This window comes from Dermacentor silvarum, chromosome 9 (assembly GCF_013339745.2).
Source record: "Dermacentor silvarum isolate Dsil-2018 chromosome 9, BIME_Dsil_1.4, whole genome shotgun sequence".
NCBI classification, from domain to species: domain Eukaryota; kingdom Metazoa; phylum Arthropoda; class Arachnida; order Ixodida; family Ixodidae; genus Dermacentor; species Dermacentor silvarum.
Window position 1 is genome coordinate 95,043,031 of NC_051162.1, and position 26,817 is coordinate 95,069,847.

Sequence of the window (26,817 nt, forward strand, 5' to 3'; positions counted from 1 at the left end):
CACAACACCATTTTCCCCTTTTATAAATGAAAAACCATTGTTCATTGCTCAAAAATTTATTGTTCTTCTTTCCAGCAAAATAAGCAAAGCTCCTGGCTTTTTATGCAATATCGTCACAGCCTCGGCACTACAGCTACTATAGTGGCCAGCACGGCTGTCACCAAAAACGTGAAATCCCAAACACCCCTGCGTTGACTCACCGGTCGTTGAGGTTACGGCCGAGGGTTGCGGATGCCGCCACGTTGGGTGATGAGGAGGTGATGAGAGATGATGAACCACCAGGTGTCTTAACGCCGAACTGCGTGAGCAGGTCCTGTAGTTCGGCAAGAAGCTCCTGCTTGTTGGGAAAGCTGGGCAGGTCTTCGGGCACCTGTACACTGCAGCCGTCAATGTCCACTAGGCACAGGTTGGCCTGCAAAAGTCGCCAATGGGTGATGTTGCCAATGAGTTACGTAATGAGAAAAGGTAGGCACGATGTTTAGCGCCAGGTTGGACTAGGGAGCAGAAACACATGGCACACCATCCTACAGTCAAAGCTCGGTATAATAAATTGTTGGACAAAATAAAGGAAGATTTGGTTGGCCATGCTTTACTTTCATGTGTATTCTATTGCTATTATGAAACAAGAAATGCAAGGTCAGAGACAAAATCAGTTGCAGTGAAAAGGTTATTAGTTAGCTCGCAGCTAAACATATTTGTTCTGAAAGCAAAAGTTTCAAATACTCAGCAAGAGCAACTTGAAACTTCACATTCTGGTCACGCATGGCAATTCAGCCGGTGGCTTGGCTAGCCTGCAGCCAGGAAGCCAACGAGCTGATCACACAGACATTCATGACAGCACAAAGCAAATTTGTAGTTTAGCATTGTTCATGTGCCATGTGTTGGCACAGCAAGCTGCCAACAGACCATCAAAATCAACAGAACCTTCACTTGTCTATCGGAGGAATCATGTTTGTGTTTGCTATGCATAACCTACCTAATTGGAAATTTCCTTTTGCTGATATCAGTGTGTCTATCATAACAAATATTGAATATAACTAAAGTGTTTTCATGTCCAATGCCTTCGTCATAACAAGGTTCAACTTGTACGCAACATGGGGGTAATTGCAGGTCGCTAGGAGAGGCCATCGTTACGCAGTGGACATGGTGATTGATGCCATGCTTAAAGAGACACTAAAGGCAAGCAATAAATCAGTTTATACTAATAATGCATTCCTTTAAAATTTCGAATCTTGGCAATCTCACGGCAACATATTGATTATTAGAAGAGAAAACGAAGGTCAAAGTTTCATTTCTTGAATTTCACGCCAAAGCCCCAGCGCTGGCACACCAGGGCGATATGGTGGATCTCAAATGTTTTTTCATATTTGAGCTGTTGCGGCTCCATAAAAATGTTTCAAACTTGTCACGTTCAGTCTTTGGCTGCTTTAGAACACAATTCAGTCCACCTTCACTGATAAAGAACTAACTAGGCCTAAGCAGACGGCGTCAAAATCCACGACGTCTGGTCGAACTGGTGCGGTGCGAGAACCTCAAGGTGGCGCCACTGTCTGTCTTTCGTTTTTTTTGCCTGTTTTTCTGGCCTAACAAGTATTCTCCCACAGTAAGAATGGCTTTTTTTGGCATTATGCAAGGATAGCTTACTAACACTGGTCAAATTATTTTTCTGGTTTGGGTCTCTCTAACAACCGCACCTCGCCGGGACAGATGGCGTCGGCCTGCTCGCCGCCCCAGACGTGCTTCAGGCCCATGAGGAAGGGCACCGGTGCATCCAGGAAGTGGTGTAGCGAGTGGGGCAGGATCGGCACGTACACATGCTGCCACTGGAATGGCAGCAGCAGGCACGTCACGCACTCCGCCACCAGCATCAACCGGTCGTAGTCTGCACATAGAGTTGGCACCAGACACAATGAGGAGAAGGGAGGGGGAGGGGTGCATTGAAAACTGGTCTGTGTGCTTGTGGAACACAGCTGAAACATTCAATTTTCCCAAGTCGACGGGAACTACGACTCAGTTACTTACGGTAAATCAATATGACCATCATCGCCAAATCAACATGATAGTGCTGATGAGCTATGACTCACACAAAGTCCTACAGCGATAACAGCTGCGAACTAACCTGAGTGGCTTATTTGGTTTATGTTCAAGGCGTACTACACCACTTCGAGCAAGGGCGAAACCCATAATGACTACAGTGGTAGCAGCTGTAAATCAACTAACCTGAGTGACTGATTCCAGTTATGTTCAATGCCTACTACTCCACTTTGAGCAAGGGCATAGGCTACAATAGCTATCGCTGTATAACTTGGAGTGATTTACAGCTTGTCATTGTCACCAAAAACAGGTACCGCTATAGAATTTGGTGCGATTAAAAGCTCACCAATATCATTATAAAAACAGCTATTACTGTAGAACAATCTATAATTCACGGCTCATCATCAAAAACAGCTATCGCTGTTGAACTTGGTATAATTCATAGCTCATCATCATCATCAAAAACGGGTATAACTGCAGAACTTGCTATGATTCATGGATCGTTACCATTGTCGCATTGATTTGATGATGATTTGAATGTAACCCAAATCAGTCACCATGATTAGTTTAGCTGAAATGGCATCCCAAGGTTCACACAGGTTAGCCACAGCTTATCTACCTACATAGATTGATTGTAAAACCTCGTTAATTCAGATTTCCCAGGACCAAATAAATATCTGAATTAACCGAATGTCCAATTATCAAGGGTATCAAGACAACAATTTGCAGGGCTTTGCACTTGCCACGCTCCAAGAGTTGTCTGAATTAACTACTGTGCAATCAAATATGTTCAAAATAACGAGTTTGATGTCATTAAATAATGCATAAGATGGCCGGGACTAGAGGACAAGTCAGAATTGTCCGATTTTCCTAATTAACGATGGCCAAATTAACTAGGTTTTCCTCCAGAAGTGAGAAGAGTAAGGCGAAGTGAGAGGCTCAGATTTTTAAATTACAGCCACATGAACTCAACAGACCGTTAAGTGAAGGAAAGCATATGGCAAGTTAACTGTGTTTCTTAAATTGAAATGTAGACATGTGATGAAAGCGGGAAAAGAAAGCGAAAGAACAGACAACTCGTTAGCAGGAGGGAGCTGAACCCCCAACCTTCACATGACGCATGCAATGCTCTACCAGTACAGCTAGGGTGGCAGCTGTCTCCGTGTCCATTTTTTTTCTTGGGTATTTGTGTACTTGATCTAGCCTGGGAGTGTCAGCCCGTGATAGTAACCTAAGGAGACACAACACTCTGATAAGGTGCCACAGTGATTGTCTGAGGGCTGTACTCCCAATAATTCAGCACACAGTATGGCCAGGGAAATGTTGAACTCCATAGTTCACTAAAATGGTCCACACAAGCATTGTGTTTTATACCGCAGGATGGATTGATAGCATTGGTCTGCAGAAAAAGCAAATACTCACTCACCAATATTTTTGCAGGCTATGCACTCGCTCACGTTCCCAACTCCTGCCAAGTCATACTCACCAACACTCACACATGTTCACAATCACTTCCATTCGCGCTTACCAGCATCCACTCACGTTCACACTTACTTGCGCTCCCACACACTGGCACCCACTCATGTCCTCTTACACTCTCCACGATCCCTCATGTTCAACTCTAAGTCCACTCACAACTGTTGTCACTGACTTGCGTTGAAACTCACGACAACCAGCAGTCACTGCTCTTCACACTCCGCTTACACCCTTCGTCATTCACTAATGTTCTACCTCAGGCCTGTGAAATGACTGTACAGCGAGAAGTACGAGTCGGTGTACTTGCGAGTCAGTATGCCAACCTATGAACGACCGGGGGTTGCGTTACCTTCGGAGCAGAGGAGGATCTGGTTCTCGAAGCACACGCTGGTGAACAGCTGGAGGCAGTTCTCCAGGCCCAGTATTGCGAAGAGCTCCCGGAACGAGTAGTCAAAGAAGGGAAGCTCCCCCGTTCCTGCACAATGACGAGGGTGATTTGTCACTTGAAGGAATACCCACATTACAATTTCGACTGTTACTGTTTTTGTGTGTGAGCGTGCAAGGTTTAAATGCACTAAACCATAGAAAAAAAAACATTGACAAACCCCATTAGGACACCCTCAATAATTCACTTTAATACTTGTTTCTATGAACCAGTTTTGGTTTCAGTATCCAGAAGGTGCCTGCATCATGACATCGTACATGGGTTATCTTTGTTCCTCCTGCCACTGTTGAGGCAGCTACACTTGCGCGAGCACAGCCAGAAGAAGCATGCTTGCCACAATCAATTATTTCCTTTTTTATTGCCAACATCCCCATACCAAGCTTCACTGCTAGACGACATCAGTAAATTTTGCTCTGTGTCTAGATGCCAGGATAACGTGGATGACGTCAGGTATGGCATTGCGAGATCAGCATTTACCGAATTTACTCGACTGTAACGCGATTGCGATTGTAACTCGAGGGGTGACTTTTCATTGCCTCCACCAAGAAAAAATAAAACTGCGAAAGTAACGCAAGGGGTGACTTTTTGTTGAGTCCAGCAAAAAAAAAAAAATGAAGAAGAAAACCGTAAAAGTAATGCGAGACCAATGGATGCATGAAAAAGTCGCAGTTTCGCCCAAAAGACGAAGCATCAATTGCAATAGCAAATTAGTAGAGAGCTATACGGAGTAAGGATAGTAGTTTTATCGGCTGCATAAACTTGGACGCATTCGCTTACTAACTGAATTAACAAGCATGGTGTCAGCGCGCACCAGCAAACATGAGTAGATCGCACTCGATGACCACAGACAACCACTGTCAAAACGCTGGCGTGAGCAAGTGCTTGCAACACCAGCGAGTGAAGGTTCATGTGGTCTATCACTTCAACAGAAACTGAGCGGCGAAAGCACAGCACGTACAAAAGCCGTGTGGAGATTGCTTCCAAGATACGGTGCGCGCGACAGCCTGCAGCCACGCAAAGTACAAGAACGGAGAGTAGAAGCCGCACCCCCCTCTCCCTCGCTGCCTTCCTGCTTTCTTCCTTTCACGTGGGAGATTGAGTCGCCAGTTCCCCTTGCGCCCAGTCGCGAGATACGCATTTGATGCCGCAGCTAAACGTTGCCTCCCCTCCCTCCCATTCCCCCACAGCCTTTCGCGCGATGGAGACGTCGCGTCTGCTCTCCGCCGTGCGTTCCCTCTCTGAAAGCGCACGTCCCTCGCGCGCTTTCACTCGCACATTTCACTTGTTGATTAGAATTGGGTGCATCATAGCACTCTTTAGACAACTTGAATTTCGGTATTCGATTGTAATGTGAGGATCGACTTCAAGTAGCAAAAATCTGGAAAGAAACTTGCGTTGCAATCGAGTAAATACGGTAGTATCAAATTAAGTCACCTCGTGCTTTCCTACATTCATTCTTGTTAAGTGCCATCCTCACGCAGGCGCTAAGCATGTGGTAGTTTCTATAAAATTGAAGGTATGTGTCAGTACATGATTGAGCTACGTTTTTCTGCAACTTGTGGAAAGCAAGCATGCCGATTTCCTCCTTTGTGTGCCACGACCCCTGCCGGCAGCCTGTGGGTGGTGCAGAAAAGGCGCACCATGCCAGTTTTCTCATTGCTTCGGCAACACCACGTCACACTTCCCCACAAGACTTGTGAGCAAGGGAGAAGGTATCCGCATTTCCTAGCCGCACGCAGAAGGAACCCCATAAACTATGAACTGACGAGCTCAACAACCAAGTGCTGTTAAACGAGACAGACCTGGCCTCTGGCAAACGTAGTCCTGGTAGAGGTAGCTGAGGCGCAACGACCGTCCCGGTGGAGGCAAGGGAAGCTCATAGAGCAAGTTGTACACATAGCTCTCGAGGGGCAGAGGTGGGGAGTCGCGCCCCTGCACCAATGACAGCAGCTTCTGCAGCACCGTCCGGCATGCGTTGACCAGCGGCAGCGGGGTCACCAGGCAGATTGCCTTGCTCACGTACAGCGTGTCCTGCATTGGCCAACAGACCGGGGTAAATGAGAGAGGAAACAGAACACGAAAGCCGACAGGAGGAGGCTCCAGCTCTAAACACCCAACAGAACATAGGTTTCTAATCGCATTAATACAGCCGCTCATCTCCAAAGGAAGGACGCACTGCCAATTTTTGTTTGTTACAACCACATGAGGTCAACGAACAACGAAGCCAAGGAAGCCATGAGGGGAAACGTGCTCACCTTGGTTATGTCGTACAGAGATCCCCCGCTCGAGTCGGAAGACCTCGAGGTCGTCATGAGCCGAAACGACCTTGGGAGTGACCTGGACACAGGGGCCTCAGTCTTGATTGCTGCTGTCCGTGACAGTGGTGACTTGTTCCCGCTTGAGCTCAGTTCTGTCAGGTGCATCGCCTGTCGCAGCGATACAGCATGGATTTAAGCCATGGGCCAACAACCACTTACGTGCCAAATCGTTTTCTACAAAACTTATCAGAGAGGAGTCTCGGTGCTAATGTCTAAGAGAGCTGTGAGTAGGGCAGTTCAGTCAGCACGGGTATTTATTTTTTATTTATTATGCATACCTACACCACCTATAAGGCATTATTATAGGGGATTTAGTTACAACCTAAAATTGGCATATTGTAAAATAGTAATGAAAACAACAGGAATTAACATTAACTAAACACTGAAGTCATAAATGATGGGTAGCAGTACTTGGGTCTTCCTAAACTTTATCCTTCTGGCTTCAAATAGCTTTGCAAAGTTGAAAGTTTAATTTTTCTGTCAAATACCCTATAAGTGCAACAATTCACAATGATTACCCAGGGGTATGGAAACTTTTTGTCTTCTTGCATTTGGAGGGATATGATTTCTTGAAAATTTAGGAGGCTAGAACGTAATAATTAATGCCACAAGGATGTCTTAAGCCACAAGCAAGAAGATTAGACAAATCCAAATGTACAGTACCCATTATTGCCACGGCAGCTCTTTAGCTAAAGTGCCCTTTAGTCATTTATATAGGAAACTCTAGCTTATTACTATCCCAGCTTCATTTTCAATGCAGAAATTGTTTTAGGACTCGGAAATCATCCAATTTATCACTAAGTTTTCAGTGAGGTGCTTTCGAAAGACCTCTAGTTAACCTCAAAATCAGACTTCGTGACCTCCTTCTACCCATCCCAGAAGCTTGACATTTAGGGGGAACTCATAACGACCTCATCGCAACACGAGGTTAGGTTTCTCAATGCCAGTCACATTTTACGAGTTCCACGTTGGTTGACTGATGCAGTATGTGTATAGCTGTGTGAAATTTCCCATGCAGACCCGCACAGGCATGTCACTAACAGCGTTTCAAAAAGTGAATTGATTCACTCACAAAATGCGTTTCCAGCAACATTCAACAGTTTGCCATAGAAAAGAGTGGCTGTTTTCCAGACCAAGCACTACTGTCATTTTCTTTTATTTCTTCTGCAAATTATGGTATGCAGAATTCCAGCAATGCTACATGTGAGCAATTTCAGAAGACCTCGACCTCGCAATCGGACCGCATGGAATGTTTGACCTCACTCAACCTAATGCCCGAGGTTGAGGTTGAAATCGGACCTGATTCGCATACTTTCTGGCCAGTGGCCAACCTTACACCTCTCTTTCTGAGGTTGAGGCCAGAACCTTGCAAAGGTTGCATCCCTTTTGCGCCTAGGGTCTCACCTGTAACGTCTGCATGGCCGAGCAGATCTGCCGGTCGATGACCTCCTCGTAGAAGGTGAGCGCCTGGCCGTATGTCCGTGAGCCATCCTCTCGCGTAATGACAAACGGGTGAAAGAAGGGTTCGCGCGAGTGCTTCTGCGTCCGGAAGGATAGTCCGTGTGGCAAGCAGAGCTGCAGGAATGAGAATAACCAGCGGCAAGTCAGTAGGAAACAATGGCTAGTAGCAAAACGCAGGCATTAGATCGAAACATCTATTAACGCGATAGTGTTAAGGGCCCCGTGCTGCAAAAAATTCGGTGTTGGCACTGACCGTCATTTGGTGAAAAATCATTCCGAACCACAACCACACAGGCCCTCCATAGACACTAAATACTTCTTTTACCACTAAAGTTGCTTACGCTTTGTCTTACATCCTTTACAAAGTTATTCCTCGGAATTTTGAGAATGACAGCCCACAAAGAAATGTCATGAAACAAAACACCGACAGCGCATGCCTTTTATGTTAAATCTTCTCAGATTGAAGTATTAAAAGTGTCAAACAATAACAGAAGATCGGCCCAAGCAAGAGGCCGCGGTTCTACAAGAAAGCGCACCTTCGTGCATAGCGTTCACTGCCAGTGTTTCCCGGTAAACATTACGGTGACATAAGCTGCAGTTGCCAGGAAGCGTGAGAAGCAGTCAAGGGTCTTTAAATGCTATTGCGTTCCACTCTTAAAGGTGAAGCTTAAGCGTCCTCCAAATTTTGTGTTATCATACAAAAACAGTAGTTAAATGAACAGGGAAATACCAACTGTCTGGCTAATGTCACCAAGAACGAACAAATAATGGAGGGCTTTACGTGAAGGGTACTTACTGCATCTTGATGGGCATTGTTCATGCTAGTGACGAGTTCTTTTTTTGCATTGTGCACAAATAACTAGATAATCAAGTTAAATTAGCTAACTTTTCGTCACTTTCCTCGACTGATAATGACCCACTGCAAAATTTGCAGAGGGCATCGAGAAACAACCGAAAGCCTTGTAAATTTAAAATAAAAAGATGCGACAATATGTCTACGCATGAGCAATTGCAGCAGTCTAAAGCGTAAACTTCGTCACCTAGTGAGCTATGCATCTCATGCCCGTTTGGAGCCAGGGTTTTGCATTTGAGAAAGATAGAAGAGGCATGGCTGACACCTGCCATGACAAATGTCAGGTTAATCTCACTCAATGTTGTTGCTTCAGTGTTTTGATAAGGTTTGTACTACCATACTTTCCGGTGTATCTGACGCATTTTTTTTCCTGAATTTTTGTCGGTGCGTCTTATAGAACGGTGCGACTTATGTACGTTTTTCCCCCCCGGGAAAACTGCCGTCAACATCGGATTCGGTGTTATTGCCACGCGAAGCGCGCTGGTTGACGTAATTGCTACGCGTTCTGTGCGCACTATCGAGGTGCCGGGTTCTCGCGATCGAGTTCCCGAGCACCGTGCGAGAAGGACGGAGCAGCAACGCAAGCGGCGGCGGGCAGAGCGCGAGTCGGTCGACCCCGAATTCGTCGCATCTGCAGATCGCTGTCAAGATACGGCGCGCGCCGCTGCGCAAACTATATACGCAGTCGTTACCAGCTAGTACAAACCACCCCCCCCTCCCTCCCACGCTGCCTTCCCGCTTTCCTCCCTTGTGCGCGATTCGGCTCACCGTCGGACGCTTTCACTCTCACATACAGCGTATGGCGCGCTGGGACGATGTTATCGCCCTTGGACTTTATACGGTACATCGCGGCAACCACGACAGCAGAAATGCGCCTGGAGCGGAAATATATGGCACCCATACGCTTGCGCGTGACCCGCGTTCACGGAAAGAAACGTCACGATTTTTTTTAATCGCTTACCGAACGAAGAGGTGCGTCTTATACACCGGTGCGACTTATACAAGTTTTTCCCGGAAAAGCTGCCGGTTTGAGGGGGGTGGGTCTTATACAAAGGTGCGACTTATAGACCGGAAAATACGGTACGTGCAGAAAGAAAAAAAAAAAGGAATAAAATAACGAAAGAAATTGAGGTCCATGATATGTGGTTTACAAGTACTGCAAAAGCGGAGAGGTAATGAGCTAGCACCTGGAAATACAAGATAGTTTCTCCGTGGAAGACCAGTTACTGAGAATTGGCAACTGAAAACACAAGATTTTGTCACTGAGATTGTCCTGCTGGCTTTAGTTCCTAGGCTGCACTGAGCTTGATGTCAACAAAGTACGTATTTTACACATGTTTGTCAAAGTGGGATGCACAATTAGGCTAATTGGTGGCAGTTTCAATTGGAAGGAAAAAAAAAGCAATCAGCCCCGAAACTGTGAGCCATCCTTCCCTTCCACTTCATAGTAAATAAAGCTCAGTTTTGCTACTTAAGGTTGTGACCACGGGATTGTTTTGTTGGTTGTTGCTTCGCATATAAAGTACACAGTTATTCAGCGTGCAGACAACTTGGAATATTCAAGCTCAGATAATAAAAAAAAATTGGTTAATTGAAACAAACCTGAATATCTTGATTGGTCTGCTCAATTTACAGCGTATTTTGAGGCCACTTAAGCTAAAGCTTTTTGGTCATCTAAACTCTTTGGCATCCCAGGGCAGGCAAACGTAGCATAATTCAAACTACAGTCAAACCTCGATATAATGAACCTCAATTCAACAAAATTCGCGATGTAACAAACTATTTTTATTTCCTCATTTTAGTTCTATTGAATTAACAAAACTTCGATATAACGAAGTTTTTCGCTGCAAGTACAACTTCGTTATATCGAGGTTTGACTGTATAAGAAGCTTTAGATACAGTGAGTCTATGGTAAGTTTTCTTTTCATGCCTCCCTTAAAAGCCCAGCTGACAGGTCAGTGCATTAATGGGTGTTTTCCGACAAACTAATTGGCTGTACAGAAATGTTGGGGATACTGATTGTACATGAGAGTTCCTGTTGTTCTTTGCAAGTGTAAATAAACTTCCGAGTAAGAGAGAAACCTTACCATGCCAATGGCGCTAGGGTCGAAGGGGTTCCAGGAGACATTCTCGGGGTAGTGCGCTAAAACCTTGCCCTTGTAGCAACGGTCCAACGGCGTGAAGTGTAGGTGGTCGCCTGGACGGAGAAACACCTTGAAGTCAAGTACCCAGACATTGCTGCAATCTCGGCCAGTTATCAGACTGAGCCAATCTCTCATGCACCCGCTCACACCTCTGCCTTTCCCCAATCACACCTTTCCACAATGATGCACGAGGTAAATACCTCAATATAACAAATCATTGGATATAATGAACTAAATCTAAAATTTTGTTGGCTATGTAATATCTCACTTGAGAGTATTCTCCTAGTACTATGAAAAACTGAAAAATGCAGGATTCAACCCAAAACCGGCAATAGTGAGGCAAATTTTCGCTTGCACTAAGCTTCTGGTAACAAAGATCTCCAATTCAGTCACCGACCAATTTTTCAGATGTCTGATAAGGTGAATACCACTTATAATGAATCTCGGATATAACAAACTCACTTTTGTGTGAGGCGTGACTTTGTCACAAGGTTTGACCGTAACATACATTTCTGTGATGACTCTAAAATTATCTTTAAAAAGAGATTAGGTACCCAATGCTATCATTTCTACTGACCAAATTTCATACCAGTGGTCGACAACATGGCGGGTATAATTTAAGAATTCCTTTTGCATAAATCTGTTCCTTTATCATCCACTGTTGGCGATCAGCTGATCCCGGTAATAATGAGGGGACAGCACCACTCCGTTCAATGATGAAGCCCAAAAAGGAATACCAGTGGAATAGATTTGCTACATTGTCCCAGCCCAGAATTTGTGGGATAATCAGCAATATGATTATTATTGGACAAAATAAAGATAACTGATGTCTCAGAATTATTAAGGTCGAGGTACATGTATACGGTATGACTTCAACATAATGAGTCATCAAATATATGCTTATAACAAATAAAATTAAGCTATATTTGTGCCAAATGCGACTCTGCTATAATGAGATTTGACTGCATTTGCAGAATTTCAGTCAGCCACTAATCAAAGCATAAACTTTTACTACAAACTCTGTACCTTGCACAGATTTTGAAAAATCAGTACTCGTAACCTACTACAAAATGCATTACTATTCAGTTGGCATGTGCCTGCACTGAGGAAAAGCGTGTCACAGAAAAATGTTAACATTCTAGAATGACAATGTGACTTCCATCTTTCCAAGCTCAGAAAGCTAATACATCTTCGTGGTTTCACAATGAATTATTAAAAATTAAATTATGGTGTCTTACGTGCCAAAACCAAGATCTAAATTATGAGGCGTGCCGAAGTGGGTGACTCCGGATTAATTTTGACCACCTGGAGTTCTTTAATGTGCACCTAAATCTAAGTACATGAACATTTTTGCATTTCGGTCCCATAAAGATGCGGCCGCCATGGCTGGGATTTGATCCTGCAACATCATGCTTAGCAGCACAACACCATAGCTACTAAGCAACCATGGGGCAGGTGACAATGATTTATTAGTTATGGGGATGGCACATTAGATAAGTTTGGTCTTGTTCAATGGTCACTGAATAATGAAGGGAGGCATAAGGCAGTAGACTACATGATCAAGGCCTGCCCTTCCACGTATTCTTTGACAATCACTTTCGGCGATATCCTTTTCAGTGTGTGCTTATTGGCTGGTTGACCACAGTCACGCGAAGTTGATAGTATTGCCGAAAGTGATTGTCTGAGAATACGTTCCCGGAGGCTAGCAGATTGCAGTGTGGGCGAATCAACTGACTACTCGAAAGCACAGGGACACTGAATATGGCAATTTTTAATCAGCTGCGAAGCTTTCTTTCGCAGAAACCTGTATGGGTTTCCTTCGTAACTTTGTGCTACGTTCGGGTGGACGTATGACACAGCTCTAAAAGAAATAATCAGTAATAAAGATTGCCTACTTCTCTACTTTGAATTCAAGCAATGATGCTAACAGCATTAGCGCCATCTATAAGTAGGCAATGTAACCATGTAGTCAAACAGAACCACCTGAAACGTATGTTCCCCAAAATAAACGTGGGTCAATAAAAAAAAACAGAAAAAAAAGAAAGAAAAAAAATGCCAAGGCCACTATTATTGCCAACAACACCTTGCACTACTGCAGTTTTTCACAAATTATCACCGAAAAAGTATTTGTTCCATTAACATGCTGTAAATATATCAGGCAATGACTAAGGCCGGGTGAATATTACATGGAACGGAAAGTTCTAAGCAAGAAGGCTTTGAACGACATCCGAGGTCGAGCAGTCACAATCACGCAGCTGCAAGGTTTCAGGAAGTGAACGACGATCAAGAAGCAAAAAAAAAAAAAAAAGCCACGACACCACAGCTGTTTCGAGACATAGCAAGCATTCAACGTGTGCGCACGTGTTATTATGGAATGCGGTTGCCTTGGAAACTGTGAAGCTCACACATGAGTCACACAAGCGAATACACAGGATGCAGTTCAGCTGAAAGGCGTTACCATCAAAGGTGAAATCTCAACCGTGACTCTTCTACCAATGACATCGCACAAAACAAAGTTGCACATCATCAACAAATGTAATAACATCAAGGATTCCACTTTGTTTTAAGTTATAGAAAATAAAGCCTAGGTGTTTGCACGGATCTGAGAAAGAAAGTGGTGTTATATGCGGCAAATGACGCAACGAAAGCGCCGGTCATTTTACAGGTAAAAAATAGCGCGTCATCACGAATTTCCTAAACTAATTAGCAGTCACCTGCAGCTGTGCGGGAACGCCATAACTAAGTGGTTAATCAAAAAAAGAGGAAAGTGGTAAACGGCCCACGGTTCCGAGAAGCTCGCAACACCGATTCGGCAGATGACGACGTCCTGTGTAGTACGTGCAATTAGCGAGAGATGTTCGAAGAGGAGGCGATCGGAACGAATACATATATATAGAACGCACTCAACGCGTTCGATATCTAGGGCACCGCGTGAATTATTTCGACATCAAGGCTTTCAGTTTAAGCGCACGTGCACGCAGAACGGTGCACTTCATACGCACGCGCGCTGAAGTTTCTGAGAAAGATCATCCGAGTTCGAAAGACGCACGGCGTCCCGACACCGTTTCACGTCGGAGGAATTTCAAAATCCGGGTTGCGGAGAAAGTGACGGCGAAAGCGAGGAGGGGGTACGTGCAGTTCGCCGACAACGGGCGCTGTCGCGAACAACACGGGTTTCCTGGGACGACTGTCGACGGGTCACGATTTACGGACGGATGCGCGCAGTAGCTTCTTTCTTTTTTCAACAAAAACAAACGCGCAAAGCAATAATCGAAACGTTGATAGTGTACAGGACTAGACTGGACAGTCTACGAATGCAAGGCAACGTGCGAGCTCAAATTAATCGTGCAAAATCGCAGAAAGTTGCGCTAATCGCAACACTGCGCTTTTGGAGGAAACAGAGAGAAACAAACAACTTGTGCGTGCGTTTCCGCGCAAAAAAGCGCAGGCTTGCTGCAACGATTGCTTGAAGATGCGCTCACGTACGACCACCTGAGGCTGGCAAAACGTTTGACAGTTCACGGGTCTCAGCTCCGCGTCACAAGAGATAAACCATCGCATTTTTTTCTTCCAGTCAGCTTTGCAATCGGTGCTACGGAGACACACACAGGCTTGCGTCTTACCCGAGAGAGCGTCAGGTTCCAGTCCCGACTCGAGGTCTAGACCGCAGATGACGAAGTAGTCGGCCAGCCGCTTCTCGGACGCGAACACCGACCCCAAAGAAGTCATAGCTCCGTGGTGTAGACACTAGGCGCCCGGGCCTGACATTGTTTTCAGCTCGCAGGGCTCACCCTCCGCGCCGCCATGTTGGACAGGCATTTAACAGCGTCAGCGCGCATGCGCGCGCGGGCAGCGCCACTGCGTAGTGGCGAAAACAAAACCAGCTGCCGCTTTGCAACCTGTTGCAATGCGGCCTCCAAGATTGCTGTAAAGTTATCAAATCTCGGAGGTCGCGGCTGCGAACATGGCAGCCCTCAGGGCACTACCGTCAGCTGATTTGGCCCGGAAAGTTTGTGTAGGAATATTTTCTCGCCGTTTGAACGTTCAACAACTAGTATGTTCAGGCTCAGGTGTTCCGAAGAGGCTGCTGTGTCTTACGGTAAGGCTCAGGTGACCTACGGTAGCCTCTTTTCAACTTTTTAAAGTTTCGAAGTGCACGTTCTTGTTGGTTTATCGCGCCAGCCGACACGGATGCCACGGAGGTTTCTGTTCTCTGTTGAATCTCCTGAGGATATTGTAATGCGATGTAAAGTGACGCCAGTAGCTCGCTTGATAAAAAAGAGGGTACCGAAAAGCCTATCTCGCAGCAACGTGATGTGGGCATCGCAGATTGCTTTCTCGCTGTCTCGTGTTGCAAACGTGGGCACACACATAGAATGCCGCTCGCGCTATCAACGTGGAAAGAAAAACAACCAGCAGGTCCGAGGACACGCGCTCGGACGAGTTTTGTTGCTGTTACATCGCCGCCCTTCCCCATCGACCTGGCGGCTTCGTTTTTCTGGATCAACGCGTTCGAACTCGTGTTCTCGATCGATCGATCTCTTTGTCGAAGGCGATAGCCCCCAATGGTATGCTGGCCACTTTATCTAATGCCGGCGCTATCGCCGTGATGCCGCTGCTGTTTCTCAGTTGCCTGGTGGCTGGCGTGCTCTTGCAGAGTTCGAAATCGTCCAGCAGCGGCAGCGATGAAGTCGCCAAGGCCCAGAATGCAACCGTGTCCGTCGGCAAACCGACCATCTTCTCCAAGATCCTTGACGGCAGCATACCGGCCGACATCATTTACAAGGACGACAAGGTATGCGAATTATGCGGTACTATAGAGGATCTTGCCCCCAGCACATCGGTATGCGGTAAAATAAGAGACCTTCTCGGCGGTGAGTGCTCCGAATCCGATTGCGTTCAAATACTTCGCCTGCATAAAATACGCCCTGTAATCTTCTTTACTCTTGTAGATTTACAGAAACATGTGAACAGCGCTAGCAGGTGCGGCACAAAAATGGAAGGAATGTAGAGACGCCTCACTGCTTAACAAATCTGTGGTGTCCATAATCCTCGCTACCGATATTTATATTTAAGGCTTTATTCTCGCGATCTTGGGGCCACTAGCTTGTCAGTTTCTTTTGGAAGCATACATTGCCTCCCATGCATATGTCTACGCTGCTCTAAGCTTCTGTCTAGAATGAGTGCTCAAATGTTACTCAAAAACAAAGAGGGTGTAATTGTGATACTAATGCCTATGTTACACACTCTTAGAAAAAATGTGCACCCTTTTGTGCACCCTTTGCCCCACAACAATAATCATCTTTCTTGTGTGCCTTTCTTTTCTCTAACGCTGTGCACCCAGTACTTGCAGGCAATGAACGACATGCACGTCATCAGCATGACATAGCATTCTTGGCAGGAAAGTAGTGAGCACAGAGTTGTGAAGAAAGGAAATGAAAGCCAAGGCAGATGACGATTATTGTAGTGAGAGAAGAAAAGCCCAAAAGGGGGCAAAGTTATTTAAGAGTGCAGGCACAGGGTTCAAGAATATGTAGCTCGCTTGTCCACGCAGCTGACCCTATATACCTGAGCATTCTCTTGAACTCAGCAGCTGGGCCACTATTTTGTAGCAATGCCTTTCCGCTGCTAATGCCTTTTCACGCTTGGTCAGTGGTCAGAGCGACAGTCCGCTCACGTTATCAACGGGATTAGCCGACTGTGAGCGGTGGATGATAAGATATGTATAGAATAAAGCGTAACGCATCGCTACAAAATACCGGCCCTGTTCTCAAGCACACCGCTCACTTAAATGCTGTGGAGATAACTTTCACTCTATTACGTTATATACCCCTCTAAGAGCTATTACATAAGGAGTGGGGTTACAAAAATGAAAATATTGGCCGAGACGTATTGCTGTTCACTTTGTTACACTATGGATATCTGTTCTACCAAAAGCGCTTACGTTGCAGATCTTAAGAGGCGATTAGGGATCAGGGTACACAGTTAGTTTAAGCCTTCCCTCCTACCCACACGTATATGTTTGTAACTGTAAAAGATGTAGTGTTAGTGAAATCTTGTAAATTTTGGCCAGTATGATGGGAACAGTCGCAGGATGTCACAGCCATTGTTAAATGTGAAACGCTATACAAGGGTGGTATCAACCAGGCTTCAGCTCAACTTAAGCAGCTTTAACAAGTACAACTTTTTACTGGTTATTGCTTAGTGAGCAAAGCAAACAATTTTATGCCACTCGTTGGACCGTTTGACTGACTGATGCTGAGACCATCACTGAGCAACAACCTTATTAGCATATTCGTGTGAGCGTGTGCTTGCACAAGCTATGAAAAATGCTGTGGTGATTAGAATGAGTATCGTCAGTGCATATCACTAGTGATGTGTTCATCGTATGTCGTCTGGTGATGTGTTAGGAGAAGGTTGTGATGGCAGTTGAGCATTTAATCGCAATGAAAACACTGTATTGATTACAATGAGTATCATCAATGTACTATCGGCCAAGAGAAGTAAACGGACCACGGCTCCGGCGGCTGGAGCGGCTGCCTGGCCACAACGGGACGCTGCTGTCTCGCTCCGCGCGCTTGGGTCGAGAGTGCCGTGGGTGACGTTAAGCTTCCTCACTCTCGCGTGTGTCTTGTCACGCTTGATAAAATGCCTAGTGCGTCGTACGGTTGTTCTGCTGCTGGCGGTCGCGATGAAGGGGACCGTGTATAGCCGGTATTAACACATGGCGCTGTCGCGCAGCAGCTGATGGCCGCAGAGGCTGAAACCCCGGCACTGTGAAAGAACGAAGACCTGCTCTGTTTTATTTTCTTGCCTATATTGACCTTATCTTTCATAGTAGTGTCTGTCGCCTACGTCCCATGCTGCTCGAGTTTAGGCAACATTGCGCAAGGTGCCGCAGCGGCGGCTGACGCGCGCTCTTTCAGGCCTGCGGGAAAAATGCACGTTCACGTTAGCGGCACTGGCGGCTTGACGCGCACCGTTTGACGTTCTCAAACTGACGTGCGCAGGTGGTTGTGCTCGCGCCCATCAAGGTCTGCTTGCCGTCCAGAGCATGGATGCAAGATCCATTTTCGTGACGTTTTCCGGCTGCCGCAAGCCGACGTGACTAATCAGCGACGCAGGAATGGTGGTCGTAGCTACGTCGGCTTGCCCCCAGCTTGACTCCCGCGGCGACGGCGCCTTGCGAATGTTGCCTAAACTCGAGCAGCAAGGGACGTAGGCGACAGACACTAGTATGAAAGATAAGGTCAATATAGGTAAGAAAAAAAAACAGAGCAGGTCTTCGTTATTTCACAGTGTCGGGATTTCATTCCTGCGGCAGTCGGCTGCTGCGCGACAGGGCCATGTGTTAATACCGGCTATACACGGTCCCCTTCATCGCGACCGCCAGTAGCAGAACAACCGTAGGACGCACTAGGCATTTTATGAAGCGTGACAAGACACAGCGCGAGAGTGAGGGAGAAGCTTAACGTCACCCACGGTACTCTCGACCCAAGCGCGCAGAGCAAAACAGCAGCGCCCCGTTGTGGCCAGGCAGCCACTCCGGCCGCCGGAGCCGTGGTCCGTTTACTTTCTTGGCCGATAGTACATTGCTGATGTAACAGGTTATTTCTCCCTGAACCACCTTACTTGTAAAGCAGCTCGAGCCTAAAATTGGACATGTATACATGGCAGACCGCACTTTTTAATTTTTTGTATGCAGTGCATTGCCTTTCGGGATGTGAATCCTCAGGCCCCCGTACACTTTCTGGTGATCCCAAGGAAGGCACTTCCCATGCTTGACTCGGCTACTGACGAAGACGTTCAGGTAATGCTGCTACCTACATTTTTTGTTTTCATATTGCTTGTGCTTTGCTTACTTTAAAATGACCCTGCAACACTCAACACTTTTTGAACATGAATAAAGAATGTTCTCCTGAACACCTGAGCAACATATTATACCTGTACATGCAGCAGGGAGCCAGCAGATTCAGTTAAAAAGCAGCCTGCCCTTTCCTTCAAGTTCTCAAAACCCTTGAAACTTTTTCCCTTAGTCTTGCGCAAGAGTAACCATCATGGCTACTGGGTGAATTTCTTTATGCCACGACTCGGCAGTGCCTCCAACAGAAGCAAAAGTGGACAAATCTTGTGATTATGATATTGTCCCACATCAGTGCTTTACTTTTTGCTGGTGTCTGTTCATTCCAGATTAGCATAGATTTCAAGTTGCAGCGCAGCATGGGGTGCACCTACAGTTGTGGCTGATTTTATACCAAAGGATGTGATCAAATTGTGCACACGTTGCATATACTGTTGTAGATTCTTGAATGTATGGGATTACTCAGAAACATTAATTGGCAAGTGCATGTGTAAATCACACATGCACTTGCCAATAAAGAGTGTGATTCTTAACCCACACTTTTGTCAGTGCTTATCCTTCTTCACTATCACTATGTCACCATATCAACACTTGCTCTGAAATGGGATGGTGGTGTATGCCATCAAGCTTGTTCTTTTTATACCTTTCTATAGTGAATCTTAATCTTTCAATACTTTTGTACCCTAAGCCACAGTATTCAAAATAGAAAGTTTGCTTCATTGCATGCTTTTCTTTTGTTTGTGTCACCAATTTCCCAGCTGGCATCTACTAGTCTCTGCCATAGATTCATTTATGTGTCTTTTAGTGTCTTTTAAACCCAGGACCTCAGGCAGGCCAAACATCTACATTTATCATTGAATTAATACTCAGACATTCTAACATAACGTGCCCAATAGCTTCTGCATCATTTTCACATGCTGTGCTCCAATTGTCGTCTGCAAATTATCTATAATTCAGCATTCTCGGTCATCAACCATGGGGTGGTGGTGCCATCTGGTGGTAGAGAATGATACCACTGTTCCAATATGATGGCCTCCTGGATGGATGGCATGATGGAGGGTCACTTCATTTGTTGCAAAGGAAAGGTTCCAATCAACCGTGTTAGACATCTGTTGTTCAGCATTTGTTGTGGCTTCCCCACCTGGCCCTCGCCACATTTGTGCTGTAACTGCGATGCATTTTAAACATGCAATGTTGCCTGTAAAAGCATCTGTAATCTGGTTTCTGGAACGCTTCTGTATGCTGTGGTGTCAGCCAGCTTTCTTTTTTTGCTGTTTTCTTTTTTGTTACCAACTATAAATGGGGTATTGTGTTTCTTGTCGATTTCGAGGCACTCAAATTATTGTTTTGCTGATGTTGGGCAATATTTGTCTTTCTTTCTCTCTGCAACGTAGCTGCTGGGCCACCTGATGCTCACAGCCAAGAAGGTTGCGGCACAAGAAAAGCTTCAGGATGGCTATAGGCTAGGTACTGCTGTGTTTTTGTGCCATTATGTGCATGGGAAAGAAATGTGCAGATGAGTAACAGTCGAGTTGGAGCCCATTTAGCATTCCCATGTCGTGAATAGCAGCTTACCAGCGTACTTGAAAAGAAACGTGTATAACCACTGTATCTTGCCAGTACTAACCCATGGATCTGAAAATTGGAAGATAAAAAAAAAATTGAAACTAGGCCGAGGACTGCACAACAAAGTGACAATGGAAAATGATGCACCGATAATTAAACGAATACTGGGATGACATTTCTGGCTTGTCATTTTTGCTTTGAATGGTGGCTATTAAGTAGTACTAGAAAAAATACTTCAAATAATTCACTGTAATACAGTTGAGTCTTGTCATAACGAAGTTGCAGCTGACACTATAATAGTTTTGTTATATCTGATATTCGTTTTAAACGTATACCTGCTACTCTGTAATAGCAGCAAGACAAAATTTTATTTACTTTGTTATATCCAATAATTCCTTATACTGTGCTCGTTTTAATGACGTTCTGCTGTACTTGATTCTATGAACCAGTTCTGGTCTCAATACCCAGGAGGTAGATGCATAATGACATCATGATACATCAGCTTGCCCTGTTCCTGTGATTACTGTGGCTGGTACATGCGAGCTCAGCTAGAGGCAACGTGTGCAGCACTCTCATTAATTTTTTTATGAGCACCTTATCATACGTAGGTTCATTGTCACAGGTCTACAAAGTTTTGTCTGTGTCATGATGTCGCAATGATGTCAGCAGCAGGTCCACATTGATGTGTGCATATCAGCTTCGGTATCAAGTTAAAGTATCATTCCCAGACTCATGTTTACTATATGTTGTCCTTTTATTGCAGGGAATATGGTAGAGTTTCTGCAACGTTGTAAAGATCTATCAGTACTCCTTTAAAAGACTAGACGACAGCATTATGAATTAGAGAGCAGACATGGTAAGCTGATGTCTCAGTTGATTTTAAGAGGAAGAAGGGGAGTTCAGCAGGTCATGTAATGTGCAAAGCAGACAACCAGTGGTTTGTTAAAGTAAGTAAATAAGCAAGTGTCAAGGGAAGGGAAATGCACTGGAGAGCAGCAGTAGATTAGGTGGTGTGATGGGGTTAGGAAATTTCTAGGCAATAACATAAGTTCATTGATGCAATAGAGCCAACTCTGTGTTTTTTTTTTTTTTAAGAAGCCAAGCCGCTCTTTTGAGAGTGGGCTGTCCGCTTGTGGTTCCCACTCATCAGGTCATCTCGCTGCTCAGTGACCAAAAGGGAAATATTTGAGGACAGTGACATGCTTGAGCTCTTGTTGTATATATGTCGCTTCTCGGGTGAAAGCATATTTTTTGCTTGCTTTGCAGTGGTCAACAATGGGAAGCAAGGCTGCCAGTCTGTCTACCACCTTCACCTACATGTCCTTGGTGGTCGCCAGATGGGCTGGCCACCAGGATAACTGGCTGAAACTGTGCCAAAGAATCATGTCACCTGTCTTTTTGTTAGAAATAAACATCTTACTAGCTTTCTTGTGACTAATGTCCTCTAAGAAGCCCAGTAATGCCTTTTAAGAAAGGTGTGAAGTGTGTCCAGTTTTAAAGGCCATCATCTTAATAAACATTTTCCAGCAAAACTATCAAATGTGACAGCTTTTCTTTGCCTACCCCTACTCACTCTGGCCTGGCAATATATCTGACCTCGATAGGATCACTCTGTAGCCATCGTCAAAAAAGAAAACAAATTTAGAAGGAAAGAGTTCAGTCCCCTACAAGGTATTGAACCCGGGCCTGCAGTGTGGGGAGCAAGAATCATGATGGAAGCGTCACGCACGTACGCCACCAAAAGGGCCTTATATCTTTTCAGCTGCTCACTTCATTGGTCCGCATCATCGCTAAAGTAGTAATTGTCTTTGTTGCCTGCTTCTTCGTTTTTACAATACCTCTCCTGGTCGGCGAGTGTGCTGCATTAAAAGATTCATGTTCTTGGAGTTGTCTTTTGACACGGCCTGCAACCTTGCTCAGCCAAACGCAGCAATCGCCGTTTTAGCAGTACAGCCTATGTGCGCACCTTTGACCAGTAGAAGAAAGTATTTTTTTTGGTTGATGCCACAGCTTAAATTAGGTATAAATTGTGCATGGGGTTTTACTTGCCCAAACAAAGATCTGATTATGATTTAGTGGGTGATTACAGATTGATTTTGACCACCTGGAGTTCTTCAATGTGCGCCTAAATTTAATTACACAAGCGTTCTTGCATTTCACCAACATCGAAATCTGTCTGCTGCGGTAGGAATTGAACCCATGAGCTCGAGCCCGGCAGCACAGTGCTACAGCTACTAAGCGTACTGCAGAGTAGGTGCTGACAACGCGGTCTTTTCTGAATGTACATTTTCCGATGTATCGATGCGATGAAAATAAATTGTCAAATAAATGAAACAGTTTCAGTAAGTCAATATATCTAGGTATGTAATTCCAAGCATGTCTTTAATACTGACGGTTAATATTAATTTGGTTCAGTGAAAACAATTTCTCTGCTGCTATAGGATGACTTAAATGTTCAAGATTTTCACTTGACTTCCGCAATAGCAGCGTTCAGTGGTCGGCCTAGGCAACCACCATGTCACACATGTTTTACATAGCAAGCCTTCAGATCTTGGATGCGCTTCACGTTTCTAGTGTAGAATGAAAAATCGAGAGATGTTTCGTATGCTGTAGACGCTGAGACTTGCAGAATGAGTTAAAATGTGTTCCTTTAGTCGGCGAACGTTGTAATGGTAATTCAATGAGAAATAGGGAAGTCGAGATTTTTTGAACAGTAAAAGGAGAAGCATTGATTGCGATAGCAAATTAGTAGACAGCTATTTGAAGTAATAATAGTAGTTTTATCGGCCGTATACCTTGTTAGCATTCGCTTACTAAATTAAGAATCATGGTGTCACGCACGTGCAAGGAAACACGAACACATCTCACTCGATGATCGCGAAAATTCGCCATAAAAACGCCGGAGTAAGGAAGGAAACGCGGCAGCAGAAGCGAGCGAATTGACCTTCGTGCTGCCTCTCGCTTCAACGCGAACTCTGTCCCAATCGCTGTCAAGATAGGGCCCGCGCATACGCAGCAGCCGCCGGAGTAGAACGCACCGCTTCCACCCCCCCCCCCCGGTGCCTTGTGGACGACGGAATATCGCTATCAAGATAGGGCCCGCGCGGTCGCGCCATACGCCGCAGCCGCCGGAGTAGAACGCCCTCATCTCTCCCCTACCCCGATGCCTAGTGGACGACGGAAGATCGCTATCGAGATAGGGCCCGCGCGGTCGCGCCATACGCAGTAGCCGCCGGGGTAGAACGCCCCACTCCCTCCCCCCCGATGTCTTGTGGACGACGGAAGATCGCTTTCCAGATAGGGCCCTCGCGGTCGCACCATACGCAGCAGCCGCTGGAGTTGAACCACGGCGTAAGAACACTGTTCTTACACCGTGAGTAAAACGCGCCCACCCAGCCCTCCCTTCCCCCCGGTAAGGTGCCTTACGCGCGACGGAAAACGGCGCGCCTCCTCCACGCTTTCCTCCTATGCGCGGACGAGATCGAGCCGCCATCGTCGGCTAACCCTGGCACTTTCACTCGCACACACAGCATAGGGCGCGCTGCTACGATATTAATCGCATTTGGACTTTATACGGAACATCACGGCGACGGCAGAAATGCGCTTGGAGTGTCCATGTGTAATTGCTATCGCAATAAAAACTTTAATCTCAGGCTCCTCCTGCGATCTGTACGCGGTTTTCATTGCAGTTGCTGTCTACTTACTGTCATACTTAATGTGCTGTTATAGTTACCAGTTACGAAGCACTGTCTGGTCTTGCATTTTCTCGAGCTTATTTAGAAGTACAGATGTATGTGGGTCCCAACATTCGCAGGCATATGCCAGTATTGAACGGACGTCTGTAAAATATAGCTGCTGCTTAACTTGGGAAGTGTTTAAAGTTTCTCCGCAAGAATCCAAGAGTGGAAGCTGCTTTGCTACAAACGTAATCAGCATGAGCATTCCACCTCAAATCTGATATGAAAACTACACCCAAATATTTGAATTTACTGGCTGTACTTAGACTTTTATTCTTTATGCTATGCGTAAACTTGCTAAAGGTTGAAGGGAGTTGGGGGAGAGAAAACTTAAGAGAATGTAAGGCAGGTAAGGAAAAAAAAAATTTCAGTGCAAAATTTTTTTTCAACTTCCTCTTCGATGTCTTGCGTTTTCGATTGCTCTACCAGATGTATTATCGTTTGGAGCCGTACAGTTTGGCCGCAAGCACAGGGCAATGTGCTTTGCACTTCACAAGTTCGCTGAAGCATCCAAGTTACGTTGCTAGGGGTGCCGTCATGTGCTACGATTTTCTTGCTGTTACACATTCTTTAATTTGTCAAATCACTTCTGCGGAACCCTTCGCAGAACTGGTTATTTTACGTTCTTTCAAGTTCTTTTACTTGTTTCTTTTTGTTTATTTTTTTTCAAAACTTCGGTATTTTATGCGGTCATTTCATTTCTCGATGTGCGGCCCGTATATCTCCTCCTGGGTACGTCCTACATGTGAAAGAATCGGCTTGAACATATTAGACAACCCTTTACGATATTTCCAGGATTTATGTATTTTTCTTCATATCATAAAATTCAAATACCATAAAGAGATTTAAATTAAATATCAAGTTCTAAATCTGTGAGATATCCTAGCAACTGCATCGCTTTCCATTGATTATTTTTAGAAACTTCTTTAATGATTATTCTTTTTGCAAGGCTGACCCGTGTGTTACGCACTATTGCATTTGATTTATGATAATTTCTTTCCTTATTTTCATTAATCTTCTTGTTATTGCAACGCGCCTGATTTAAGGTCTATATATAGCTATCCCTCGCAGTGGGTTTGGGCTATTTATGAAGGAAATCATCGTCATGATAATCATTGTTATCGTCATGATCAACACCTTCATCAAAATAGTTCAGAGGGCTAAGCATCACTTGCATGGTCGCTTCTTGGCTGATTCCTCGTTGTGAGTGTTGTATCGTGCAGGATACTGGAAGGAGACATTACAGACATTACTCAGTCCCTGACTGTTTATTCTATCTTCCTCTTCCTCTCCAGGCAGGCTCCCAAGCACGCGCCATCTAATGGCGCTGCAGTCGGCAGCGATGCCTTATACAACATATCCCCTCTTGGAAAAAAAAAATACAAAACACGAAGAAAAAGAAAAAAAAAAACGGTTGTTTGTCCATTATTGCCTAACGTAGTCCTGCAGCTTCTTCGGCGTCTTCTTGTTACGGGCGCTTCTTCTCACGCGGGCTTCGCATCCCGGCAGATTAAATGAAGCTTGTTGCGTGCGCTCTGCAGCAGGTGGTTCATGGTTAAATCGTGCATTCTCATAGTTATCCGCGCTTGACGTGCCAGGTTGTGAAGGGTGATTCACAGCTGCAGTAGCGGGATTATCGGATGCCGGTGACCAGTTCATGACAGCAGAGGTACCGAACTTCATTTTGCTGATAGCTTCGCGGTGAACGGCCGCTAACTTGGAAGCATTCCAGACACGGCCATCTTCTAACAGGTAAGAGGCGGGTCCACGCTTCTCAATAATTTTCTTGGGCGCAGAAAACTGTGGAGATAGCTTCCCATGAACTGCAGGTAATTTAACCCGGACGTAGTCACCAACGACGAAGTTGGGTTCCTTGGCACCGCGCTTTTCATCGGTGTAACGCTTCGACTTGATTTGCTTGTTCTTGATGCGCTCTCGCAACTCCTGCAGTGCCTTTGAAGGGTCCGTGCTGAAACATTTGTCAGGCAATCCCACAATGTCGAGTCTGGTTCGAGGTTGTCGTCCATGAAGAAGAACAGCGGGTGCAATACCAGTAGTCGCATGAGGCGTACAGCGATATGTTTGCAGGTAATCAAGCATTGCTGTTCTCATATCACGGCGTTCTAACAGGGCCAATTGAATGTATGACTTTAATACCCTGTTAAATCTTTCAACCAAACCATTAGCTTGCGGGTAATACACAGAAGAGTTATAATGCGTGATTCCGCGCTCTGTGAGAAATTCTTCAAAATTCGCTGAAGAAAATTGTGGTCCATGATCGGATACGATACCGCGTGGATATCCTTCTCTTGCGAAAAGTTCAAGTAGAAATTTCTTCACTGTATATGTTGTCGCATCTCGTACGAAAGCCACCTCTGGCCACTTGCTGTAATAGTCAATAACTGTGATGGCAAAACGGCAGTCGGCTGAAGCTTGCGTGAAAGGTCCCACAATGTCGATAGCGACTTTTTCCCAAGCTTTCTCGGGAAGAGGGACGGGCTGCATTGGAGCTGCAGATGTACGCGCGGATTTGTCGCATGACTGGCAAGTTACACATGTGCGCACAAGTTCTTCAATGTGATTATCCATGCATGGCCACCAATATGACTCTCTAAGACGAGCTTTGGTGCGACTAATTCCTGGGTGTGACTCATGTGCCAGATCCATAACACGGCGTGTCAAAGTTGTAGGCACGACAATCCTGTCACCCCGGCACAGAACGTCGCTAACAACAGAGAGTTCAGATCGCACGTGAAAATACGGTAGCAGATCTTTTGACAAGGATTTCTTGTCAGGCCAAGAAGTAGTGATAAACTGCTTCACTTGAGAGATAACCTGATCGGCGGCACATGCTTCTTGAAGCTCTTGCATGGTAACTACTCGGGACAGAAGACATATAAATTCTTCTTCGGGTGCACGCGG

At 45.4% G+C, this 26,817-nt stretch overlaps 2 protein-coding genes across 4 annotated transcripts in view; one reads left to right on the forward strand and one right to left on the reverse strand.

Annotated features, from left to right (window-relative positions):
* Positions 1-14,576, reverse strand: part of LOC119463377 (DENN domain-containing protein 5B-like) — a 69,711-nt gene extending 55,135 nt beyond the window's left edge. Inside the window, 8 exon segments of the mRNA XM_049656194.1 lie at positions 201-412; positions 1,695-1,882; positions 3,860-3,985; positions 5,758-5,986; positions 6,211-6,381; positions 7,678-7,848; positions 10,675-10,784; positions 14,355-14,576. Of these exon segments, the coding sequence (XP_049512151.1) occupies positions 201-412; positions 1,695-1,882; positions 3,860-3,985; positions 5,758-5,986; positions 6,211-6,381; positions 7,678-7,848; positions 10,675-10,784; positions 14,355-14,460 (1,313 nt within the window). The 5' untranslated portion in view covers positions 14,461-14,576.
* A 40-nt stretch (positions 14,577-14,616) lies between these two features.
* LOC119463378 (adenosine 5'-monophosphoramidase HINT2) lies at positions 14,617-21,585 on the forward strand. 3 transcript variants are annotated; one of them, XM_049656195.1, is made up of 6 exons: positions 14,617-14,830; positions 15,389-15,526; positions 18,437-18,541; positions 19,987-20,059; positions 20,922-21,014; positions 21,425-21,585. In XM_049656195.1, exons 1-5 carry the CDS (start codon positions 14,696-14,698, stop codon positions 20,972-20,974), a joined length of 504 nt encoding a protein of 167 aa, XP_049512152.1. In that variant the 5' UTR covers positions 14,617-14,695; the 3' UTR covers positions 20,975-21,014; positions 21,425-21,585. The 3 variants fall into 3 exon arrangements, with proteins under 3 accessions (XP_049512152.1, XP_037580141.1, XP_037580142.1); XM_037724213.2 differs by lacking the exon at positions 20,922-21,014 and having other exon boundaries at positions 14,620-14,830; XM_037724214.2 differs by lacking the exons at positions 14,617-14,830; positions 20,922-21,014 and adding an exon at positions 14,933-15,299.
* The last annotated feature ends 5,232 nt before the right edge of the window (positions 21,586-26,817 follow it).

Coding starts and splice junctions, on each gene's coding strand:
- LOC119463378 (XM_037724213.2), top strand. CDS start 14,696: ATGGCAGCCCTCAGGGCACTACCGTCAGCTGATTTGGCCCGGAAAGTT. Junction 14,831..15,388: donor AGAGGCTGCTGTGTCTTACG/GTAAGGCTCAGG, acceptor GTGCTCTTGCAG/AGTTCGAAATCGTCCAGCAG. Junction 18,542..19,986: donor CTACTGACGAAGACGTTCAG/GTAATGCTGCTA, acceptor TCTGCAACGTAG/CTGCTGGGCCACCTGATGCT.